The following is a 19,061-nucleotide window of genomic DNA, read 5'->3' on the forward strand; positions in this document are numbered from 1 at the left end:
ACTTCCTGTAGGGCTTCTCTTCAACAAGGGGACATTCCTTATATTCCTCTTCTCCAGTGTTGGAGCTGAAGGGTTAACCTCCTTAGGATCCCAGGGATATGGCCCCTCCCCAGTCTCACTGGTGAAACAGAAGCCCTGTGTTTTTAGACATTCCTTGTACTGCTCCCATCATGGTAGTCTGTCTGGCCCAGAGTATGGTGCAGAGGAGCGGCCGCTGGCTCCTGCCGTTCCCTACTGCCCTGTCTCTGGTCTACACCAGGGCTGCAGGAGGCACCCCTTCTCCCTCAGTCGCCCAACCGTCCACCTCCCAGGATAAGATTCGGACCGAGGATGACCTCCCCAGGATTAAAACCAGGGAGATGTTGTACAGATTGTATGTCCAAGGCTACTACAAGCGCCTACATGAGCTACAGGTACAGGAAAAAAGGAAATGTGTGTATTCTAAGCGGGCTCTCTATGTTTTCTTTGGTACTCAAGGTGGCTTGCTGCAAATATTTACCCCTCTCTATGTTTTGGGTCCTGTAAGTTTCCAATATCTTACTGTGTGTTTCTGATATTTACTAACAAATTGAAACATGAGATCCGTGTCAGCCAGGGTGAGTTTTTGTGTCTAGCCACAGCTGACCCACAGAGACCGTGGATTTAACCCAAGACATGTTTATTTTTGTCCCTTGTAAATATTCAGCTTTTTTTCTATATACATTTCAATCTCTTTCCATCTTCGAATTAAATATACCTTCCTCCAACCCGCCTCACCCAACGTGGTACGGATCTGCTATTTTTTTTTAGACCTTATAACTGGAACCTCAATTAATTACATGACTTAAACTGCCCGTTTCTGCATAATTCAAGCAGGCAATGAGCCCCGTCGGGTCTTTTTAAAAATGGCGGGTGGGGAAGCAAAACTAATGCGTGATAGTGAGACGGAGAGATGTTGTGGGAAAATGTGTTTTTTTCACTCGATCTGTCCAACTTATCACCTTATCGCCTCTAAAATGTAAATAAAACACTATAAAGAGTTTATATAATGTGTCATTACATACCTATTTGAAGGATTGTGTCAAATTTGAAACAGTTTTTTTAGGGCGGTCGTAAAGTGATCTTAGAAATAAACAGCGTTTTTTGAGAATGATGATCGCATGCAATGACGCAAAAAATAACTACAGTGCCTTGCGAAAGTATTCGGCCCCCTTGAACTTTGCGACCTTTTGCCACATTTCAGGCTTCAAACATAAAGATATAAAACTGTATTTTTTTGTGAAGAATCAACCACAAGTGGGACACAATCATGAAGTGGAATGACATTTATTGGATATTTCAAACTTTTTAACAAATCAAAAACTGAAAAATTGGGCGTGCAAAATTATTCAGCCCCCTTAAGTTAATACTTTGTAGCGCCACCTTTTGCTGCGATTACAGCTGTAAGTCGCTTGGGGTATGTCTCTATCAGTTTTGCACATCGAGAGACTGACATTTTTTCCCATTCCTCCTTGCAAAACAGCTCGAGCTCAGTGAGGTTGGATGGAAAGCATTTGTGAACAGCAGTTTTCAGTTCTTTCCACAGATTCTCGATTGGATTCAGGTCTGGACTTTGACTTGGCCATTCTAACACCTGGATATGTTTATTTTTGAACCATTCCATTGTAGATTTTGCTTTATGTTTTGGATCATTGTCTTGTTGGAAGACAAATCTCCGTCCCAGTCTCAGGTCTTTTGCAGACTCCATCAGGTTTTCTTCCAGAATGGTCCTGTATTTAGCTCCATCCATCTTCCCATCAATTTTAACCATCTTCCCTGTCCCTGCTGAAGAAAAGCAGGCCCAAACCATGATGCTGCCACCACCATGTTTGACAGTGGGGATGGTGTGTTCAGCTGTGTTGCTTTTACGCCAAACATAACGTTTTGCATTGTTGCCAAAAAGTTCAATTCTGGTTTCATCTGACCAGAGCACCTTCTTCCACATGTTTGGTGTGTCTCCCAGGTGGCTTGTGGCAAACTTTAAACAACACTTTTTATGGATATCTTTAAGAAATGGCTTTCTTCTTGCCACTCTTCCATAAAGGCCAGATTTGTGCAATATACGACTGATTGTTGTCCTATGGACAGAGTCTCCCACCTCAGCTGTAGATCTCTGCAGTCCATCCAGAGTGATCATGGGCCTCTTGGCTGCATCTCTGATCAGTCTTCTCCTTGTATGAACTGAAAGTTTAGAGGGACGGCCAGGTCTTGGTAGATTTGCAGTGGTCTGATACTCCTTCCATTTCAATATTATCGCTTGCACAGTGCTCCTTGGGATGTTTAAAGCTTGGGAATTTTTTTTGTATCCAAATCCGGCTTTAAACTTCTTCACAACAGTATCTCGGACCTGCCTGGTGTGTTGCTTGTTCTTCATGATGCTCTCAGCGCTTTTAACGGACCTCTGAGACTATCACAGTGCAGGTGCATTTATACGGAGACTTGATTACACACAGGTGGATTGTATTTATCATCATTAGTCATTTAGGTCAACATTGGATCATTCAGAGATCCTCACTGAACTTCTGGAGAGAGTTTGCTGCACTGAAAGTAAAGGGGCTGAATAATTTTGCACGCCCAATTTTTCAGTTTTTGATTTGTTAAAAAAGTTTGAAATATCCAATAAATGTCGTTTCACTTCATGATTGTGTCCCACTTGTTGTTGATTCTTCACAAAAAAATACAGTTTTATATCTTTATGTTTGAAGCCTGAAATGTGGCAAAAGGTCGCAAAGTTCAAGGGGGCCGAATACTTTCGCAAGGCACTGTATGTATCCCCCCCTTACCCCGTCACTGTCCATTTCTTGTTTTTAAAGGAAGAGAGTAGTGCTACACCTGGTGGAGAGAGATTGTAAGACAGAAATCATTTCTTTATGCGTCCTGTACATTACGACATGACAAGTCCCGATGTAACTGAGGGTCTGTTTTTTTCAACTTTTCTCCAATACTATAGAGCCATTACCATGTCGATCAACGCTTGAATAGAAACCTAGTTCACACCCCCGATTTTGAAGTCAACACAGTCGCTACAGTCCCATTAGTTTTCTTTGTAGCCTCGTTTGAATGTTGCGGTTGCGCACATTTGTACGGAATGGGATGAGTTTACGTTACCTCCCTCATCCTGTCTCACTGCTTTGCTTTCTTGGTCAGGTTGTAAATGAGAACTTGTTCTCAACTGGCCTACCTGGTTAAATAAAGGAGAGAGTGTGTGTGTGTGTGTGTGTGTGTGTGTGTGTGTGTGTGTGTGTGTGTGTGTGTGTGTGTGTGTGTGTGTGTATGTATGTATGTATATATATACTGCTCAAAAAAATAAAGGGAACACTTAAACAACACAATGTAACTCCAAGTCAATCACACTTCTGTGAAATCAAACTGTCCACTTAGGAAGCAACACTGATTGACAATAAATGTCACATGCTGTTGTGCAAATGGAATAGAAAACAGGTGGAAATTATAGGCAATTAGCAAGACACCCCCAATAAAAGAGTGGTTCTGCAGGTGGTGACCACAGACCACTTCTCAGTTCCTATGCTTCCTGGCTGATGTTTTGGTCACTTTTGAATGCTGGCGGTGCTTTCACTCTAGTGGTAGCATGAGACTGAGTCTACAACCCACACAAGTGGCTCAGGTAGTGCAGCTCATCCAGGATGGCACATCAATGCGAGCTGTGGCAAGAAGGTTTGCTGTGTCTGTTAGCGTAGTGTCCAGAGCATGGAGGCGCTACCAGAAGACAGGCCAGTACATCAGGAGACGTGGAGGAGGCCGTAGGAGGGCAACAACCCAGCAGCAGGACCGCTACCTCCGCCTTTGTGCAAGGAGGAGCAGGAGGAGCACTGCCAGAGCCCTGCAAAATGACCTCCAGCAGGCCACAAATGTGCATGTGTCTGCTCAAACGGTCAGAAACAGACTCCATGAGGGTGGTATGAGGGCCCGACGTCCACAGGTGGGGGTTGTGCTTACAGCCCAACACCGTGCAGGACGTTTGGCATTTGCCAGAGAACACCAAGATTGGCAAATTCGCCACTGGCGCCCTGTGCTCTTCACAGATGAAAGCAGGTTCAGACTGAGCACATGTGACAGACGTGACAGTCTGGAGACGCCGTGGAGAACGTTCTGCTGCCTGCAACATCCTCCAGCATGACCGGTTTGGCGGTGGGTCAGTCATGGTGTGAGGTGGCATTTCTTTGGGGGGCCTCCATGTGCTCGCCAGAGGTAGCCTGACTGCCATTAGGTACCGAGATGAGATCCTCAGACCCCTTGTGAGACCATATGCTGGTGCGGTTGGCCCTGGGTTCCTCCTAATGCAAGACAATGCTAGACCTCATGTGGCTGGAGTGTGTCAGCAGTTCCTGCAAGAGGAAGGCATTGATGCTATGGACTGGCCCGCACGTTCCCCAGACCTGAATCCAATTGAGCACATCTGGGACATCATGTCTCGCTCCATCCACCAACGCCACATTGCACCACAGACTGTCCAGGAGTTGGCGGATGCTTTAGTCCAGGTCTGGGAGGAGATCCCTCAGGAGACCATCCGCCACCTCATCAGGAGCATGCCCAGGCATTGTAGGGAGGTCGTACAGGCATGTGGAGGCCACACACACTACTGAGCCTCATTTTGACTTGTTTTAAGGGCATTACATCAGAGTTGGATCAGCCTGTAGTGTGGTTTTCCACATTCATTTTGTGTGACTCCAAATCCAGACCTCCATGGGTTGCTAAATTTGATTTCCATTGATAATTTTTGTGTGATTTTGTTGTCAGCACATTCAACTATGTAAAGAAAAAAGTATTTAATAAGAATATTTCATTCATTCAGATCTAGGATGTGTTATTTTAGTGTTCCCTTTATTTTTTTGAGCAGTATATATATATATATATTATATTTGTTGCCGTAGTATCCCGCAGAGGAGTGCAACTTAAGGAAAACAGGCAGTCTCTGCTGACGTGCAGTGTTGTTTACCTTCTCCAAGAGCTGTCTTGCCCTGGAAATACAATCCTCATTGACACAGCAGGGATTACCAAAGTACAGCGGTTTACATTTATTGTACCAGAATGTTGAAAGATTTGTTGACCCCATTTACTAATATCAATCCAGCTTTTCAGTTACATAACAATGTGGAAAAGATTGAATAGTAGATGTGTGTACAACAAAGTAGGCCTATACTATATGTAACCCCGCTCTTCGCTCGCTCTCTCTCTCACTTTCCCTCTGTGTGCTAGGTGTATGAGAAGCAGCTGTACGGCCCCATGTACAAAATAGGCGTAGGCAGCATTAACTCCGTTGTTCTCAACAGTGTGGAGCTACTGGAGGAGCTGCTTAGGAAGGATGAGAGGTTCCCCAGCCGAGGAGACATGTCCCTCTGGACAGACTACCGGGACCTGAGGGGCATTGGTTACGGCCCCTTCACTGAGTAAGGCCCAGGGATGCCATCTGTTGATGGGAAGTGATGAGATCACATAAAAGAGGGATATAGCAGTGGCAAGGGGAAAGCAGTCACGTTAGAATATACTGTACATATATAGTATGTCTTATGATCACACTCAGTGATGCGGTGAGGTCGGTGTCTGGGTAAGCACGGGCTCTTATGAAAGCCAGATTTACTTACAAACCTTGATGAAGCTCCAACAACCAAAGTGACATAGGCTATTAAAATCCTCTATTGACTCACCTGTGCGTCAATGTAAGTAACATAATAAACAAATCCCCATAAACATCTGTCAGAAGCAAGCTAGAGATACTGTATTTTTTGCATGGGCTGTGTCTAAATCCACCGCATCTGCCTGTGGTGGCCTTCCACACCTGTGGTGGAAGGTGGCCGAGCTACAGCAGTGTTTTTCAGACCACGAGACATCCCGAAAATGTATTCTCATAAAAAGGTTTGCAGCATTCGAACGGCCTACAAACTTATGACCACTCTATAGACCTGTGACACTCACAAACGTGATGCTGTCCTCCGTTTTACTCGGAATGTCTGAAGGTAATCCATACAAAGGAATGAAAGGCAGTACAGAGGTAGTTTTGTGCTAACAAAAATGAAATTCCTGAGCTTTCTTATCTCCTAGATATAGGACAGACACTTAAAAACCTTATTCCTTATGGTTTATTTTTTGACGGTCTGTTTTGCCATTTATGAACTTGTTATTCAATGTGTTTCCATTGGTTAGTAGTAAAGGCCATTTTTTTTATACCTAAAGGTGTCCTAAAACTCTAAATCAAATGGCTAAATGATCCATTCGAACATCTTAAAACAATTGCATATGTTAGCTTAGTAAAAGTGTTATTTGGTAATGACGTTTCAGACTAGTGGACATTCCAGTACTCACTGTTCGCCTGCCCGACAGCTAGCAGTGTGGGAGACGGTGGTTGCCTGTTATTGTTTGAGGTACAATAGTGTACATTTGTCAGGTAATTTATTTTCTGCCTAGAAGACCCTCTAAACACCAGTCTCAACGTCAACAGTGAAGAGGCGACTCCGGGATGCTGGCCTTCTAGGCAGAGTTGCAAAGAAAAAGCCATACTGGCCAATAATAACATTTTTAAAAAAAGATCAAGATGGGCCAAAGAACACAGACACTGGACAGAGGAACTCTGCCTAGGCCAGCATCCCTGAGTCGTCTCTTCACTGTTGACATTGAGCCAGATGTTTTGCAGGTACTATTTAATGAGGCTGCCAGTTGATTACTTGTGAGGCATCTGTTTCTCAAACTAGACACTCTAATGTACTTGTCCTCTTGCTCAGTTGTGCACTGGGGCCTCCCACTCCTCTTTCTATTCCGATTAGAGCCAGTTTGCGCTTTTCTGTGAAGGAAGTAGTACACAGCGTTATACGAGATCTTCAGTTTCTTGCCAATTTCTCGCATGGAATAGCCTTCATTTCTCAGAACAAGAATAGACTTGATGAGTTTCAGAAGAAAGTCCTTTGTTTCTGGCCATTTTGAGCCTATAATCGAACCCACAAATGCTGAAGCTCCAGATACTCAACAAGTCTAAAGAATCTAGTTACAATAGTCATTTACAACATTAACAATGTCTACAGTGTTTTCCTGAATAATTTGATGTTATTTTAATGGACAAAAAAGGTGCTTTTATTTAAAAAAACAAGGACATTTCTAAGTGACCCCAAACTTTTGAACGGTAGTGTATGTGCATTAAAGTAGTAAAAAGTTAATTTATTTGGTCCCATATTCATAGCACGCAATAACTACATCAAGCTTGTGACTCTAGACATTTGTTGGATTCATTTGCTGATTATTTTACGCCCAATAGAAATGAATGAAATCATACCTTGAAGGCACAACTCAGTGTGTCAGAGTGAGCAATGAGCTGTCGCCCACTCTTAGCTATGATGTGGGCGTGCCCTAAGGGTCAATACTGGGGCCCCTCCTGTTCATCCTGTACATTAATGATCTGCGTTCTGTTTGTACTGGGTCTGAAGTTCAAATGTATGCAGATGATACAGTGATATGTGCATGCAAAGAGCAAACAACAAGCTGCACAAGAACTGTAATGGTCTGTAATGGTCCAATACTGTAATGGTCCAGGTTACAAAGTGTCTCAGTGACTCGTGTTTGCATCTCAATGTGAAAAAAACTGTTTGCATGTTCTTTTTTATTTATTTTTATTTCACCTTTATTTAACCAGGTAGGCAAGTTGAGAACAAGTTCTCATTTACAATTGCGACCTGTGCCCTTCTTCACAAAGAGGGCAACAGATGTTACTGAGCCAGATGTCTATGTGTCAGGGGAGAAGCTCCAGGTGGTATCTGATTTTAAGTACCTTGGCATCATACTTGATTCCTTCCACTTTTAAAAAGCATGTGAAAAAGGTAATTCAAATAACCAAATTCAACCTAGCTAATTTCCTATTTATATGAAATTGTTTGACTACAGAGGTAGCAAAACTGTACTTCAAATATATGATACTCCCCCACTTAACATACTGCTTTACTAGCTGGGCCCAAGCTTGCTGTACAACATTAAGACCTATTCAGTCTGTCTACAAACAGGCTCTCAAAGTGCTTGATAGGAAGCCTGTTACGGATACAAGTATCCTGTGTGTGTGTGTTTCTTTTCTCTCCTTCTCCCCTCACAGGTGAAAATCATCACTCCCCAATCAGTCAACAATCCAATCATCAATCAGAAGACACACCTCCTCCTGTTTCCTACCCAATCACAGTTATTTTCCCTTGGTTTAAAAACCCCATCAGTTGTTTGCTCTAGAGCTCAATCTCTCTGTAAATGCCATGTCTGTAGATCGCTGTGTTTCACTCGCTCTTTGTGTTTTAAGCATACACTACCCGTAGGTAGACTTTGTTAAATACACTAGTTAGAACTGGGCGGACCACCCACTGTATTTTTGGTTAGTTAGTTAGCTGTTGTTAAAGTAGGCTAGTCTAGCTTAGGGGTGTTTTGGATGCTTATTGTTTCTTTCCTTGGGTCCAGCTCAGCCCCTTTTCCTACCCCCCCCCCCCCCCCCCATTACTGTGTGTTTATTAATAAACCTTGAGTTTGACGGTAGATTTCAGTTGTCGTGGTTATTTCGTTCACATTTTTACTTTGTCACAATTATAATTTGCATGAGTTATGTTACGGGTCTCATTACCATCCCCCCCCTAGACTGTCGGGCCAAAAGGGATTCGTAACATAAGTGGGGGCTCATCCGGGATTTGTCATAACTGACACCCATGCCGCTCATGTAGATTGTGATAGTGGTATAGTTCAGTGTTGAGCGTCATAGCTGAAGTAGCATTAGTGTTTGCTATTTTCTTTGGCGCTTGTGAAGTAGTTTAAGATGGCTACTTTTGATTTGAAATCCTTTTTGGATAACCCTTCGTGGGAGGTTTTTGACAAATGTCGTAGAGTTGACTTAATGACCTTGGCTGACCATTATTCAATATTGATTCCTCAGAGTTTAGTTAAGGCGGAGGTTAAACAGCTAGTGTTAAATGTATTGTTGGAAGAGCAGTTGCTTGTGTTACCGCTGCCTGAGCCTACTACCCCTGTAGCGGATGTTGCTGCTCCTGTAAGCCCATTGGTGTCTGATAATGAGGGAGAGGCTAAAACACCAGCCATGTTGTCCCGTTTTGATCCACTCTCCCCACTGTCAAATGGTGATGCCAGGAGGGATGTCCGTTTAGCACAGTTCCAACTGTGAGAGCCCAAATTAGGCGAGAGACTCTCCAGTTGGAGATGTGTAAAATTGAGGCAGAAAGAGAACAGCGGCATTTAGATTTGGAGATGTGTAAAATTGAGGCAGATAAAGAACAACGGCAGATGACGTTTAAAATGCGCCAGATGGAACTGGAGGCAGAGACAGCGAGGCTAGCCTCCGGTCCTGCTGTCACTGTTAGTGAGTCGTCCTCACCTGCTGTGTCCTCAAACACGTTTGACATTAGTAGGCAGATTGCCTTAGTACCTTTGTTCAGAGAGTCGGAGGTTGACTCCTATTTTTGTGTATTTGAGCGTATAGCCGTAGCATTGAAATGGCCTGAAGAGGTATGGTGCCTTTTACTTCAGTGTAAATTAACTGGTAAAGCCCAAGAGGTTTTGTCAGCGCTACCTCTGGAGGACAGTTTGAATTATGAAGTGGTCAAAGCTACTGTTCTTCGTGCTTATGAGCTTGTGCCTGAGGCATACCGACAGAGATTTAGGTCTCATAGAAAGTCTTCTAGTAAGACTTTTGTGGAATTTGCTAGAGACAAAGGAAATCTGTGATAAATGGCATGCTGCTAGTAAGGTAACTGATTTCAACTCTCTCCGGGAGTTAATCTTGTTGGAAGAGTTTAAAAAGTGCTTACCCGAACGCATTGCAGTTTACCTAAACGAACAGAAAGTATCCTCCCTGGCAGAAGCGTCTGTGTTGGCAGACGAGTTTGTGTTGACGCACAAGAGTGTGTTTTCGGCTCATACTGAGAGTAGAGCAACTGAGTTTCCTACCTTTAGCCCTAGTCGGCCAGCGGTAGTATATCAAGCACGCCAGAAGAATGAGCGTTCCTGTTTCTATTGTCATAAAGTGGGACATATGATTAATGATTGCTTCATGCTTAAACGCAAACAAGGGATGCCTCTTCGTGCCAAGCCGCCAACAGGTGTTGGTCTAATTCGTACGGTTGTGAGGTCTGCAACAAAACAGGTGCCTCAGGGTAACTGCAGTTTGAAAGTCTCAGTCCCCGACCGCAGTTATTCATTTTCAAGGGGTTTGTGTCCCTAACGAATGACGACGCGTCTCAGCGTCCGGTTAAAATCCTTAGAGATACGCAGTCGTTTATATTTTCTGATGTGTTGCCCTTATCTGACGATACATACTGTGGTTCCAGTGTGTTAGTGCAGGGTATTGAAATGGGTTTTGTGCCATTGCACTTTGTGAAAGTACACTCTGAGTTAATCAGTGGAATATTCAGAGTGGGGGTACGTCCTATGTTGCCAGTGAAAGGTGTGACCTTTATAATGGGTAACGATATTGCCGAACACTGTTCTGTTCAAAGAGGTTGATCAAGAGGATGGATTGTGTGATACCTCTGAGAAGTTGATCACCTCTGACAAACAGCCCAGGAAAGAATCAAAGAACGTTGAACTTATTGCTGCTGCAATACAGTTACCAGTCACTCGTGAGCAGCTGATTGCTAACCAAAAGGTTGACAACAAGCTTGCTAAATGTTTTTCTAGTGTTGTCTCGTTGGAAGATGTAAAGAAGAAGAACATGGCTTACTTCATTGATGGTAATCTCCTCATGCGTAAATGGAAATCCCATGTTGACGCGGGTGGAGATTGGAATGCTGTTTACCAAATAGTGATTCCTACAGCCTTTCGACAAAATGTGTTATCCCTTGCTCATGATCACCAGTGGTCTGGTCATTTAGGAATCACAAAGACTTATGATCGGATCCTTCGACATTTCTTTTGGCCGGGTTTAAAACAAGATGTGGCTCAGTTCTGTCGGACATGCCACACATGTCAGATAACAGGAAAACCAAATCAGGTTATTCCTCCCGCTCCTCTTTGTCCCATACCTGTCATAGGTGAACCATTCGAGCATGTGGTGGTTGATTGTGTCGGACGGTTACCGAAGACAAAATCGGGTAACCAGTTTTTGTTAACGATAATGTGTATGGCTACAAGATACCCCGAGGCTATTCCTCTGCGAAGGATTACAGACCCGGTAGTGAGTAAAGCCTTAATAAAATTCTTCACGACGGGGGAGGAGCTAGCATGTTGGAGTGAACGGCTGTGCTTGAGAGGCTCCTGCAACTTTTTTGCGAATTAATCTAATTTAACCTACTTTATGGCACTTTTTACAACAAACGTTTCTTTCTAATACAAGATTGTAACTTTTTATATGAAAATGCCGAGTAATAAGCGACCAAAGGACAATAAATCCACAGCGGAGGCCTACTCCCCACTAAACAACGAGACAGACATGGCGGGAGGCACATGCAACAACGTGACACTTACAGAACTTACCCGGGCTTTGGGGGAGCTACGTGTTGCTATAGCTGAGGATCTTAAGGCCACTATTGCTGAACTGGACACCAAAATCGAGAGCATCATTCGAACGGTTGCTTCGCATGGCCAGAGTATTGTGGACCTTGAGAAAGCTTCTGAATTCAACGCTGGTAGGATCGACGAGTTAGAGAAGCTATGCACGTCATTGCAGGATACTGTGCAGAGGCTTTCTGTGAAAGTGGTGGACCTGGAGGGCCGATCCAGACGTAATAACCTTCGCGTTGTTGGTCTGGCAGAGGGGGTAGAGGCGGGCTCTCGCCCCACCGACTTCTTCGCCAAGCTATTGAAGGATGCAATGGGATCGGATGTTTTGGATTCGGATCCCCAGCTGGACCGCACACATCGCTCCCTTGTCCCAGTGCCTGGACCGGGCAAACGTCCTCGCCCAGTAATCATCTGTTGTCACAGTTTCAAGACCAATGATCTTATCCTGCGTGAAGCTCGAATGAGGGGCAACCTATCGCATAAAGGGCATCCATTCCGTGTCTATGAGGATTATGCGCCCGATGTGGCAAAGCATCGCGCCGACTACAGAGATGTCATGACCAAACTCTACAAACTCCATCTTCGCCCAGCCTTACTCTTCCCTGCAAGACTAAGAATTACCCCGCCTTCCGGTGAGAAGATTTGGCTCTCCTCGGTTTTGGACGCAGAGAAGTTTATCCGGGGATATACACCAATCCCCCGTACGGGTTAGAGTGCCTTGTTATTGCGTGTTAGGGTCTGCTCATGGACTCGAATCCATACTATACCATATTGAGTGAAAACGTATTAAACGGGCTCAACAAGGGCTACCGAACATGTAAGACGCTGAGCAGACCAATGGATGGCGGTCAGAGCTCTCAATTAACGTTACATTCACTTTCATCCCGGCTGTGCTCAGCGATGCATATTTTTTACTTCCAGGTTTGATCACTGACACCTTCGGACGGATATACTTATATTCCCCCACTTGTTTTGTTTCGTTATTTATTTTACAATCCTTACATTATTCTTACTACCATACCATGTATTTATTGCTTGCAGGGGACTGGGGGTGATGGTTGGGAGGGGGCAGACACCTGGTTAGCAGGTTGATGTTTTGTGCCGTTCTGCCTTTGTCTGGCCGTGGGCCTCTCTCCCGACTAGAGTCCCACCAGCCCAGCCAGGTGTAGTGCTAATGTCTGTGTACGTGTGCGTACATATAATTACTATTTGTACTTTATTACTATTTTCTCTTAGCATTTTAGTATTATGTATGTGTATATTTTAAATCAGTGTAGTTATTCTGGGGTATGAATGTTTGTATGTGTATATGTGCATATGGATGTATATACATATTCTTTAAATATATATTTGTATATATGATTTTTGTGTGGGTATGTATACATACGTGTGTGTGTGTGTGTGTGTGTGTGTGTGTGTCGTTAAAAACGTTCCCCCCATAAACAAAATATGTTTAATAAAAATATATACATTATATATATATATATATATATATATATATATATATATATATATAAAATGTATATATTTTTATTTATTTTTTATTAAACATATTTTGTTTATGGGGGGAACGTTTTTAACAAATCCTTGTTCCGATCTCCTGACCCACAGTATGTAAAGGTACGGCTGACTATGTCAGTTGCGGATGGTTTATTTTTTGACCGGCAGTGCTTAGCAATATAATATTGAGGCTATATCTTGCTTATCTCTGGGATTGACCCAGGATGACGCTTAAATGCGCAATATGTTTAAGTTGCAACTTATTCTGTTTAGGTTTATTAGATGCTAACTGAACACTTAACTCGCGGGAGCCTCCTCAGTTCATATGTTAGTAGAAGTTCTAGGATAGTGAGAGGTGAACGTATAGTTGGGATTTTATTTTTGTTTTACCTCTTGTTCGAGGTCGCGCCGTGCTTTTTTGGCATCGGCCAGACAATGTGTTTATTATTTTTATTTTTCCTTTTTTTTCTCTCCTGTCTGTACATGCCTGTTAAATGTGGGTTGATGGGGGGGTAAGTGTTGGGGAAATTAGGGGAACAGGGTGGGAAGTAAAGGTGCTTGCAGGGGGGGAGGGGTGGGTTGGATACTGCTCGGGTATAGGTGCTACATATGCTGATCGTGATGGTTTGGTGCGCTTTCTTACCTTTTTATCAAGTTACATGGTATGCAGGCCCCCATAGGAACTACAAACGAGAGGAGGGCGGGGCTTACATTCACTTCCTGGAATGTCAAGGGTTTAAACAAACCAATTAAGAGGGGCAAGGTCCTAGCCCACTTGAAAGCACTCTCGCCTGATATTATATTTTTGCAAGAAACCCATCTGAAGAATAACTCTCATAGCAGACTTAAGTGTAGGTGGGTGGGGCAAGTGTATCATTCTAACTTCTCTGCCAAAACGAGAGGCACAGCGATTCTGGTACGGAAAGGAATTCCCTTTCTACATAAAACCACTATTGCGGATAAAGAGGGTCGGTATGTGATCGCAATAGGAGAAATCCACTCTACCTCAGTAACTCTACTAAATATCTATGGGCCAAACATTGACAACCCCTCTTTTTTCAAAAGAGTCCTTGCCCTGATTCCAGATATCTCCCATACTAACCTGGTCATTGGAGGGGACCTTAACTGTGTGCTAGACCAATATTTGGATAGATCCTCTACCCGGCGAACCCCTACCTCCTATTCAAGCGAATTCTTGAATACCTACATAAAAAATTCGAACTTATTTGATATATGGAGGATCGCTAACCCTACGGGTAGGGAATACTCCTTTTACTCTCATGTTCACAAGGTTTACACTCGAATTGACTACTTTTTGTTGGATGCTAGACTACTCCCCTATACCTGTAATGTGAGGTATCATGATATTATAATCTCGGACCACAGTCCACTCACCTTTTCCCTGAGATTGGGTGACATTGTACCAAACGAGAGGGTCTGGAGGTTGAATCCTCAGCTCCTCACAGAATCAACATTCTGTGAATATCTTAAAGACCAAATTCCATTTTTCTTTGATACCAACGACAACACAGAGACCTCCCCAGCATTATTGTGGGAAACACTGAAGGCTTATCTGAGAGGCTGTATCATCTCCTTTCAGGCTGCCAGGAGTAGGCAAAACAGAGGAAAACTGGAAGAACTGGAGGGACAAATTCACTTACTGGATAGGGAGAATGCTAGCCACCCATCTATGGAGAAACATAAAAAAATTACCTCTTTAAAATTTGAATATAATCAGATTCTCTCAGCTAAAATTGCTAAATCTTTTCTCTATGCCAAGCAAAAATATTTTGAGTTTGGTGACAAACCACACAAATTACTCGCCAGACAACTTCGAAAAAATGTGAGTGACCGAATAATTCACAGGGTTAAATCTGCATCTGGGGAATTACTCTCTTCCCCCAAAGACATCAATGACAGATTCCGGCAGTTTTATGAGACTCTATATACATCTAAAGCGGATCCTAACCCCTTAATGATGCAAACATTTTTGGAGGACTGTAATCTTCCTGCCTTGAACCAGGAAGATTCTAACTTCCTGAATAAGGAAATATCTCTTGATGAAATTCGAGAAACAATTAAATCTCTAAAGAGTGGCAAGACCCCGGGCCCAGATGGATACCCTGGTGAATTCTATAAAACATTCAGCAACATGCTCTCTCCCTATCTGCACAAAATGTTGGTTCAGGCCAATGAGGATGGAGCTCTCCCTTCTACTTTGGACGAAGCGTTCATTACAGTTATACATAAGAAGGGTAAGGATCCAGAAGAGGTAGGGTCATACAGACCAATATCTCTCCTTAATACAGACCAAAAGATTTTAGCAAAAACTCTGGCTAACAGGCTTAGCACTTTAATTGGCAAGTTGGTCCATTCGGATCAGACTGGCTTTATCCCTAACAGAAACTCATTCTTCAATCTCAGGCGCCTCTTCAATATTATGTATTCTCAGAGGTTACCCAACGTGGACCTTGCCGTCATATCTCTTGACGCCGAAAAGGCCTTTGACCAAGTTGAGTGGCCCTATCTATTCAAGGTCCAACAGAAATGTAATATTGGAGATAGGTTCATAAATTGGATCCAGCTTTTATATAGGAACCCCTGTGCCAGAATACTCACTAACCAATCATTGTCGCCCTGATTTAACCTCAACAGGGGGACAAGGCAGGGTTGTGCGCTGTCGCCTATGCTCTTCGCCCTAATTATCGAACCGCTCGCTCAGACGATTAGATCTCATGCAGCAATATACGGCTATAATACTAAAGATACTCTAAATAAGATCTCCCTATACGCAGATGACATCCTCCTCTATGTAACAGAACCCCAGGCTAGTATCCCAGCTATTCTTGATGTGATCAATTTGTTTGGTACCTTCTCAAGGATACAGAATAAATTGGAACAAGAGTGAATTAATGCCCATACGGTCGCAAAATATCTCCTGGCTAGAACATCTCCCATTTAAGTTATCTTCAGAAAAATTTACCTACCTAGGAATTGTAGTTACCAAACAATACTCCTTGCTATTTAAAGAGAATTTCCCCTCTCTGATACAAAAACTCAAAGCAAACATACTATTTTGGAGAACTCTCCCAATTTCTCTGCTCGGAAGAATTAATGCCATTAAAATGGTCTTCCTCCCACAACTGCTCTACCTATATCAGAACATCCCAGTATTCATACCTAAATCCTTTCATAAACAACTGGACTCAATTATCAATAATTTCATCTGGGATTATAAAACACACAGGATAGGTAAAAAACACCTCTGTAAATCCAAGATGGAAGGAGGATTGTCTCTCCCAAATGTTATATTTTATTACTGGGCCGCTAACCTCCGCATTGTTACGTTTCTGCTGGATGACGTACTTCCGGCATCCAGCTGGCTTAGTATGGAGCGTGAGGAGTGTCACCCGTTCTCTATTGGCGCTGTGATTTTGTCACCTGTCAATCTGGAGATGTCACTTTATTGTAACAATCCTATTATACATAGCACAGTCCGAATCTGGAAGCAAATTAAAGTCCACTTTGAGCTTAGACCAATGTAATTCATGCTCCCTGTCGCCAGGAATCCCTCCTTTGCCCCTTCTAACCTTGATAACACCTTTGAGCGATGGGGAGAATTGGGGATAAGTACCATAGGGGATTTATACATAGAAGGGACCTTTGCTTCCTTTGAGCTGCTGAGGGAAACTTATAACCTTCCCAGAAGTAATTTTTTCAGATACCTACAAGTTAGAGACTACGTTAGAAAACACCTCCCAACATTTGGGAATGCTAAACCTTCCATGTTTGACGGATGAGTATATCCACACATGCTCCATTAATTCCAGACATCGTCTCATACAATTCAAGGTATTACACAGATTACACTATTCCAAAACTAAACTGCATAGGATATTTCCTGACACATCCCCTACATGTGATAAATGTCAGGCTACGCAGGGTACACTACTCCACTGCTTTGCCCTATGCTCTAGCTTGCATGGTTATTGGAGTGGAATTTTTGGGATCCTCTCTGAAGTTTTGGAGACTTCAATAGATCCAGACCCGCTTCTGATAATCCTGGGAGTATCTGAGTCCCTAAACGGATTAACCAACCCCCAAAAACAACTAATCTCGTACGGTCTCATCTCGGCAAAAAAACTAATCTTGTTGTTTTGGAAGAGGAGGGAAGCGCCCTCTACCAAATTATGGCTCAGTGAATTGGCAAACACTGTACACTTAGAAAGAATTAGATATATTCTGAACAATAAATTATCAACATTTGATCAAATCTGGCAGCCTTTCCTCTCCTACTTGGACGAGTCGGCGCTGTGAATTTGTACTTATTAACGCACTCTCAATTGTAATATTTTAATCTACCTTTGGGCAGCATGTGATGGCCCTGCCACCCGAGCAGTTGGGGGGACATCTTCCCTCTTTCTCTCTACGTGTCCTTATTTTGTATGTCGTGTTTTGTATTATTTGTTCTGCACCCAGAACTCTGGGTCTTGTTGTTCCTGTCTGCTCTTTTATGTTTAGATAAGAATTGTATACCTGTCTTGTATACCTATACACCATTCTTGTGTGTGTTTAATAAAAAATATTTGAAACAAAATTCTTCACGACATTCGGGTTACCTAAGGTGGTACAAAGCGATCAAGGTACCAATTTCCTATCCAAGCTCTTCAAGCAGGTGTTAAAATCCTTGTCAATTACGCACCGTGTGTCAAGCGCCTATCACCCAGAGTCTCAGGGTGCGCTTGAAAGATGGCATCAGACACTGAAGTCTATGCTAAGTAAATATTGTTTGGAATCTGAGAAAGATTGGGATGCTGCTCGTGAAACTGTGCAGGAGTCCCTAGGTTTCAGCCCGGCTGAACTAGTGTTTGGTCACACAATAGCCATAATCACTGTTACATCCTCAGAAAGCACGAGCTCCTGAGTTGGGAAAATCTTGTGCAATACACCGACTCACGTCTTGTTTTCAAGATCGTAAATGGCCTGGGTCCCCCTCCACTCAGTATTTTTGTTAAACAGAAAACCCAAACATATGGCAGCAGATCCACAAGGTCTGCCATGAGAGGTGACTGTATAGTTCCCTTAAAGAAAAGCACCTTTAGTAAATCCCCTTTCTCTGTGAGAGCTTCCTATGTCTGGAATACACTGCCATCAGACACACACAACTGCACCACATATCAAACTTTCACAAAATGCATGAAGACATGGCTTAAGGTCAGTCAGATTTGTGAATATAATCCCTAGCGGTGTATTGCCGCTTTCCATGTTGTCTGTAGCTTGTGAGGTGTGGAAACACTGTTGCTTTTATGAATTTTGTCTTGCTGCTTTTTGTTCTAGGTTGCTCTGTCTGTATGCTACGTCTTGCTTGTCCTATGTTGCTCTGCGTGTGCTCACTGCTCAATGATTGTCTATATTGTAATTGTTTTTAATAACCTGCCCAGGGACTGCGGTTGAAAATTAGCCGGCTGGCTAAAACCGGCACTTTTACTGAAACGTTGATTAATGTGCACTGTCCCTGTAAAAACAAAATTAACTCAAACTCAATGGTAAATCATGTATTGTGACATTTTGGGTCACTTTTATTGTAAATAAGAACAGAATGTTTTCTAAACACTTCTACATTAATATGGATCCTACCATGATTACAGTATATCCCTGAATGACTCGGAAATAATAATGAGTGAACGTTACATAGGCATAAATATCGTACCCCCCCCAAAATGCTAACCTCCCCTGTTATTTTAATGGTGAGAGGTTAGCATGTCTTGGGGGTATGATATTTGTGTATCTATAACTACATTTGTTCAACTCCCCTGTGCCGTTCCTAAGCCAGCCTTTCGGAAGCTTTACCTTCACACAGCCTGTCCACATGTGCTCTGTTGTCTGCACAGCCCTAAATCCAGCCGCTCAGAGGCGTCTACGTACTCCTAAAGCACACTGATGCCAAAATTATAAAACTGGGTGGGGGGGACAAAAATGCAATTTCAGAATGTGAACGGGTTTAACATGATTTGCACCCCACACAAGGTCCCTCAGTGAATTTCAAATACTCTCAAAGA

General features: G+C 43.1%; 1 protein-coding gene across 4 annotated transcripts in view; it reads left to right on the forward strand.

Moving 5' to 3' along the window:
• cyp27a1.1 (cytochrome P450, family 27, subfamily A, polypeptide 1.1) overlaps positions 1-19,061 on the forward strand; it is a 41,237-nt gene continuing 22,176 nt past the window's right edge. The window contains exons 1-2 of one of the 4 annotated variants that reach the window (XM_021579237.3): positions 1-413; positions 5,236-5,426. In XM_021579237.3, the coding sequence (XP_021434912.1) occupies positions 171-413; positions 5,236-5,426 (434 nt within the window). In that variant the 5' untranslated portion in view covers positions 1-170. The remainder of the gene's footprint in view (positions 414-5,235; positions 5,427-19,061) is intronic. The other 3 variants (XM_090215723.1, XM_021579238.3, XM_090215722.1) reach the window with 3 other exon arrangements.

This window comes from Oncorhynchus mykiss, chromosome 22 (genome assembly GCF_057628025.1).
Source record: "Oncorhynchus mykiss isolate SJ-2025 chromosome 22, ASM5762802v1, whole genome shotgun sequence".
NCBI lineage: Eukaryota > Metazoa > Chordata > Actinopteri > Salmoniformes > Salmonidae > Oncorhynchus > Oncorhynchus mykiss.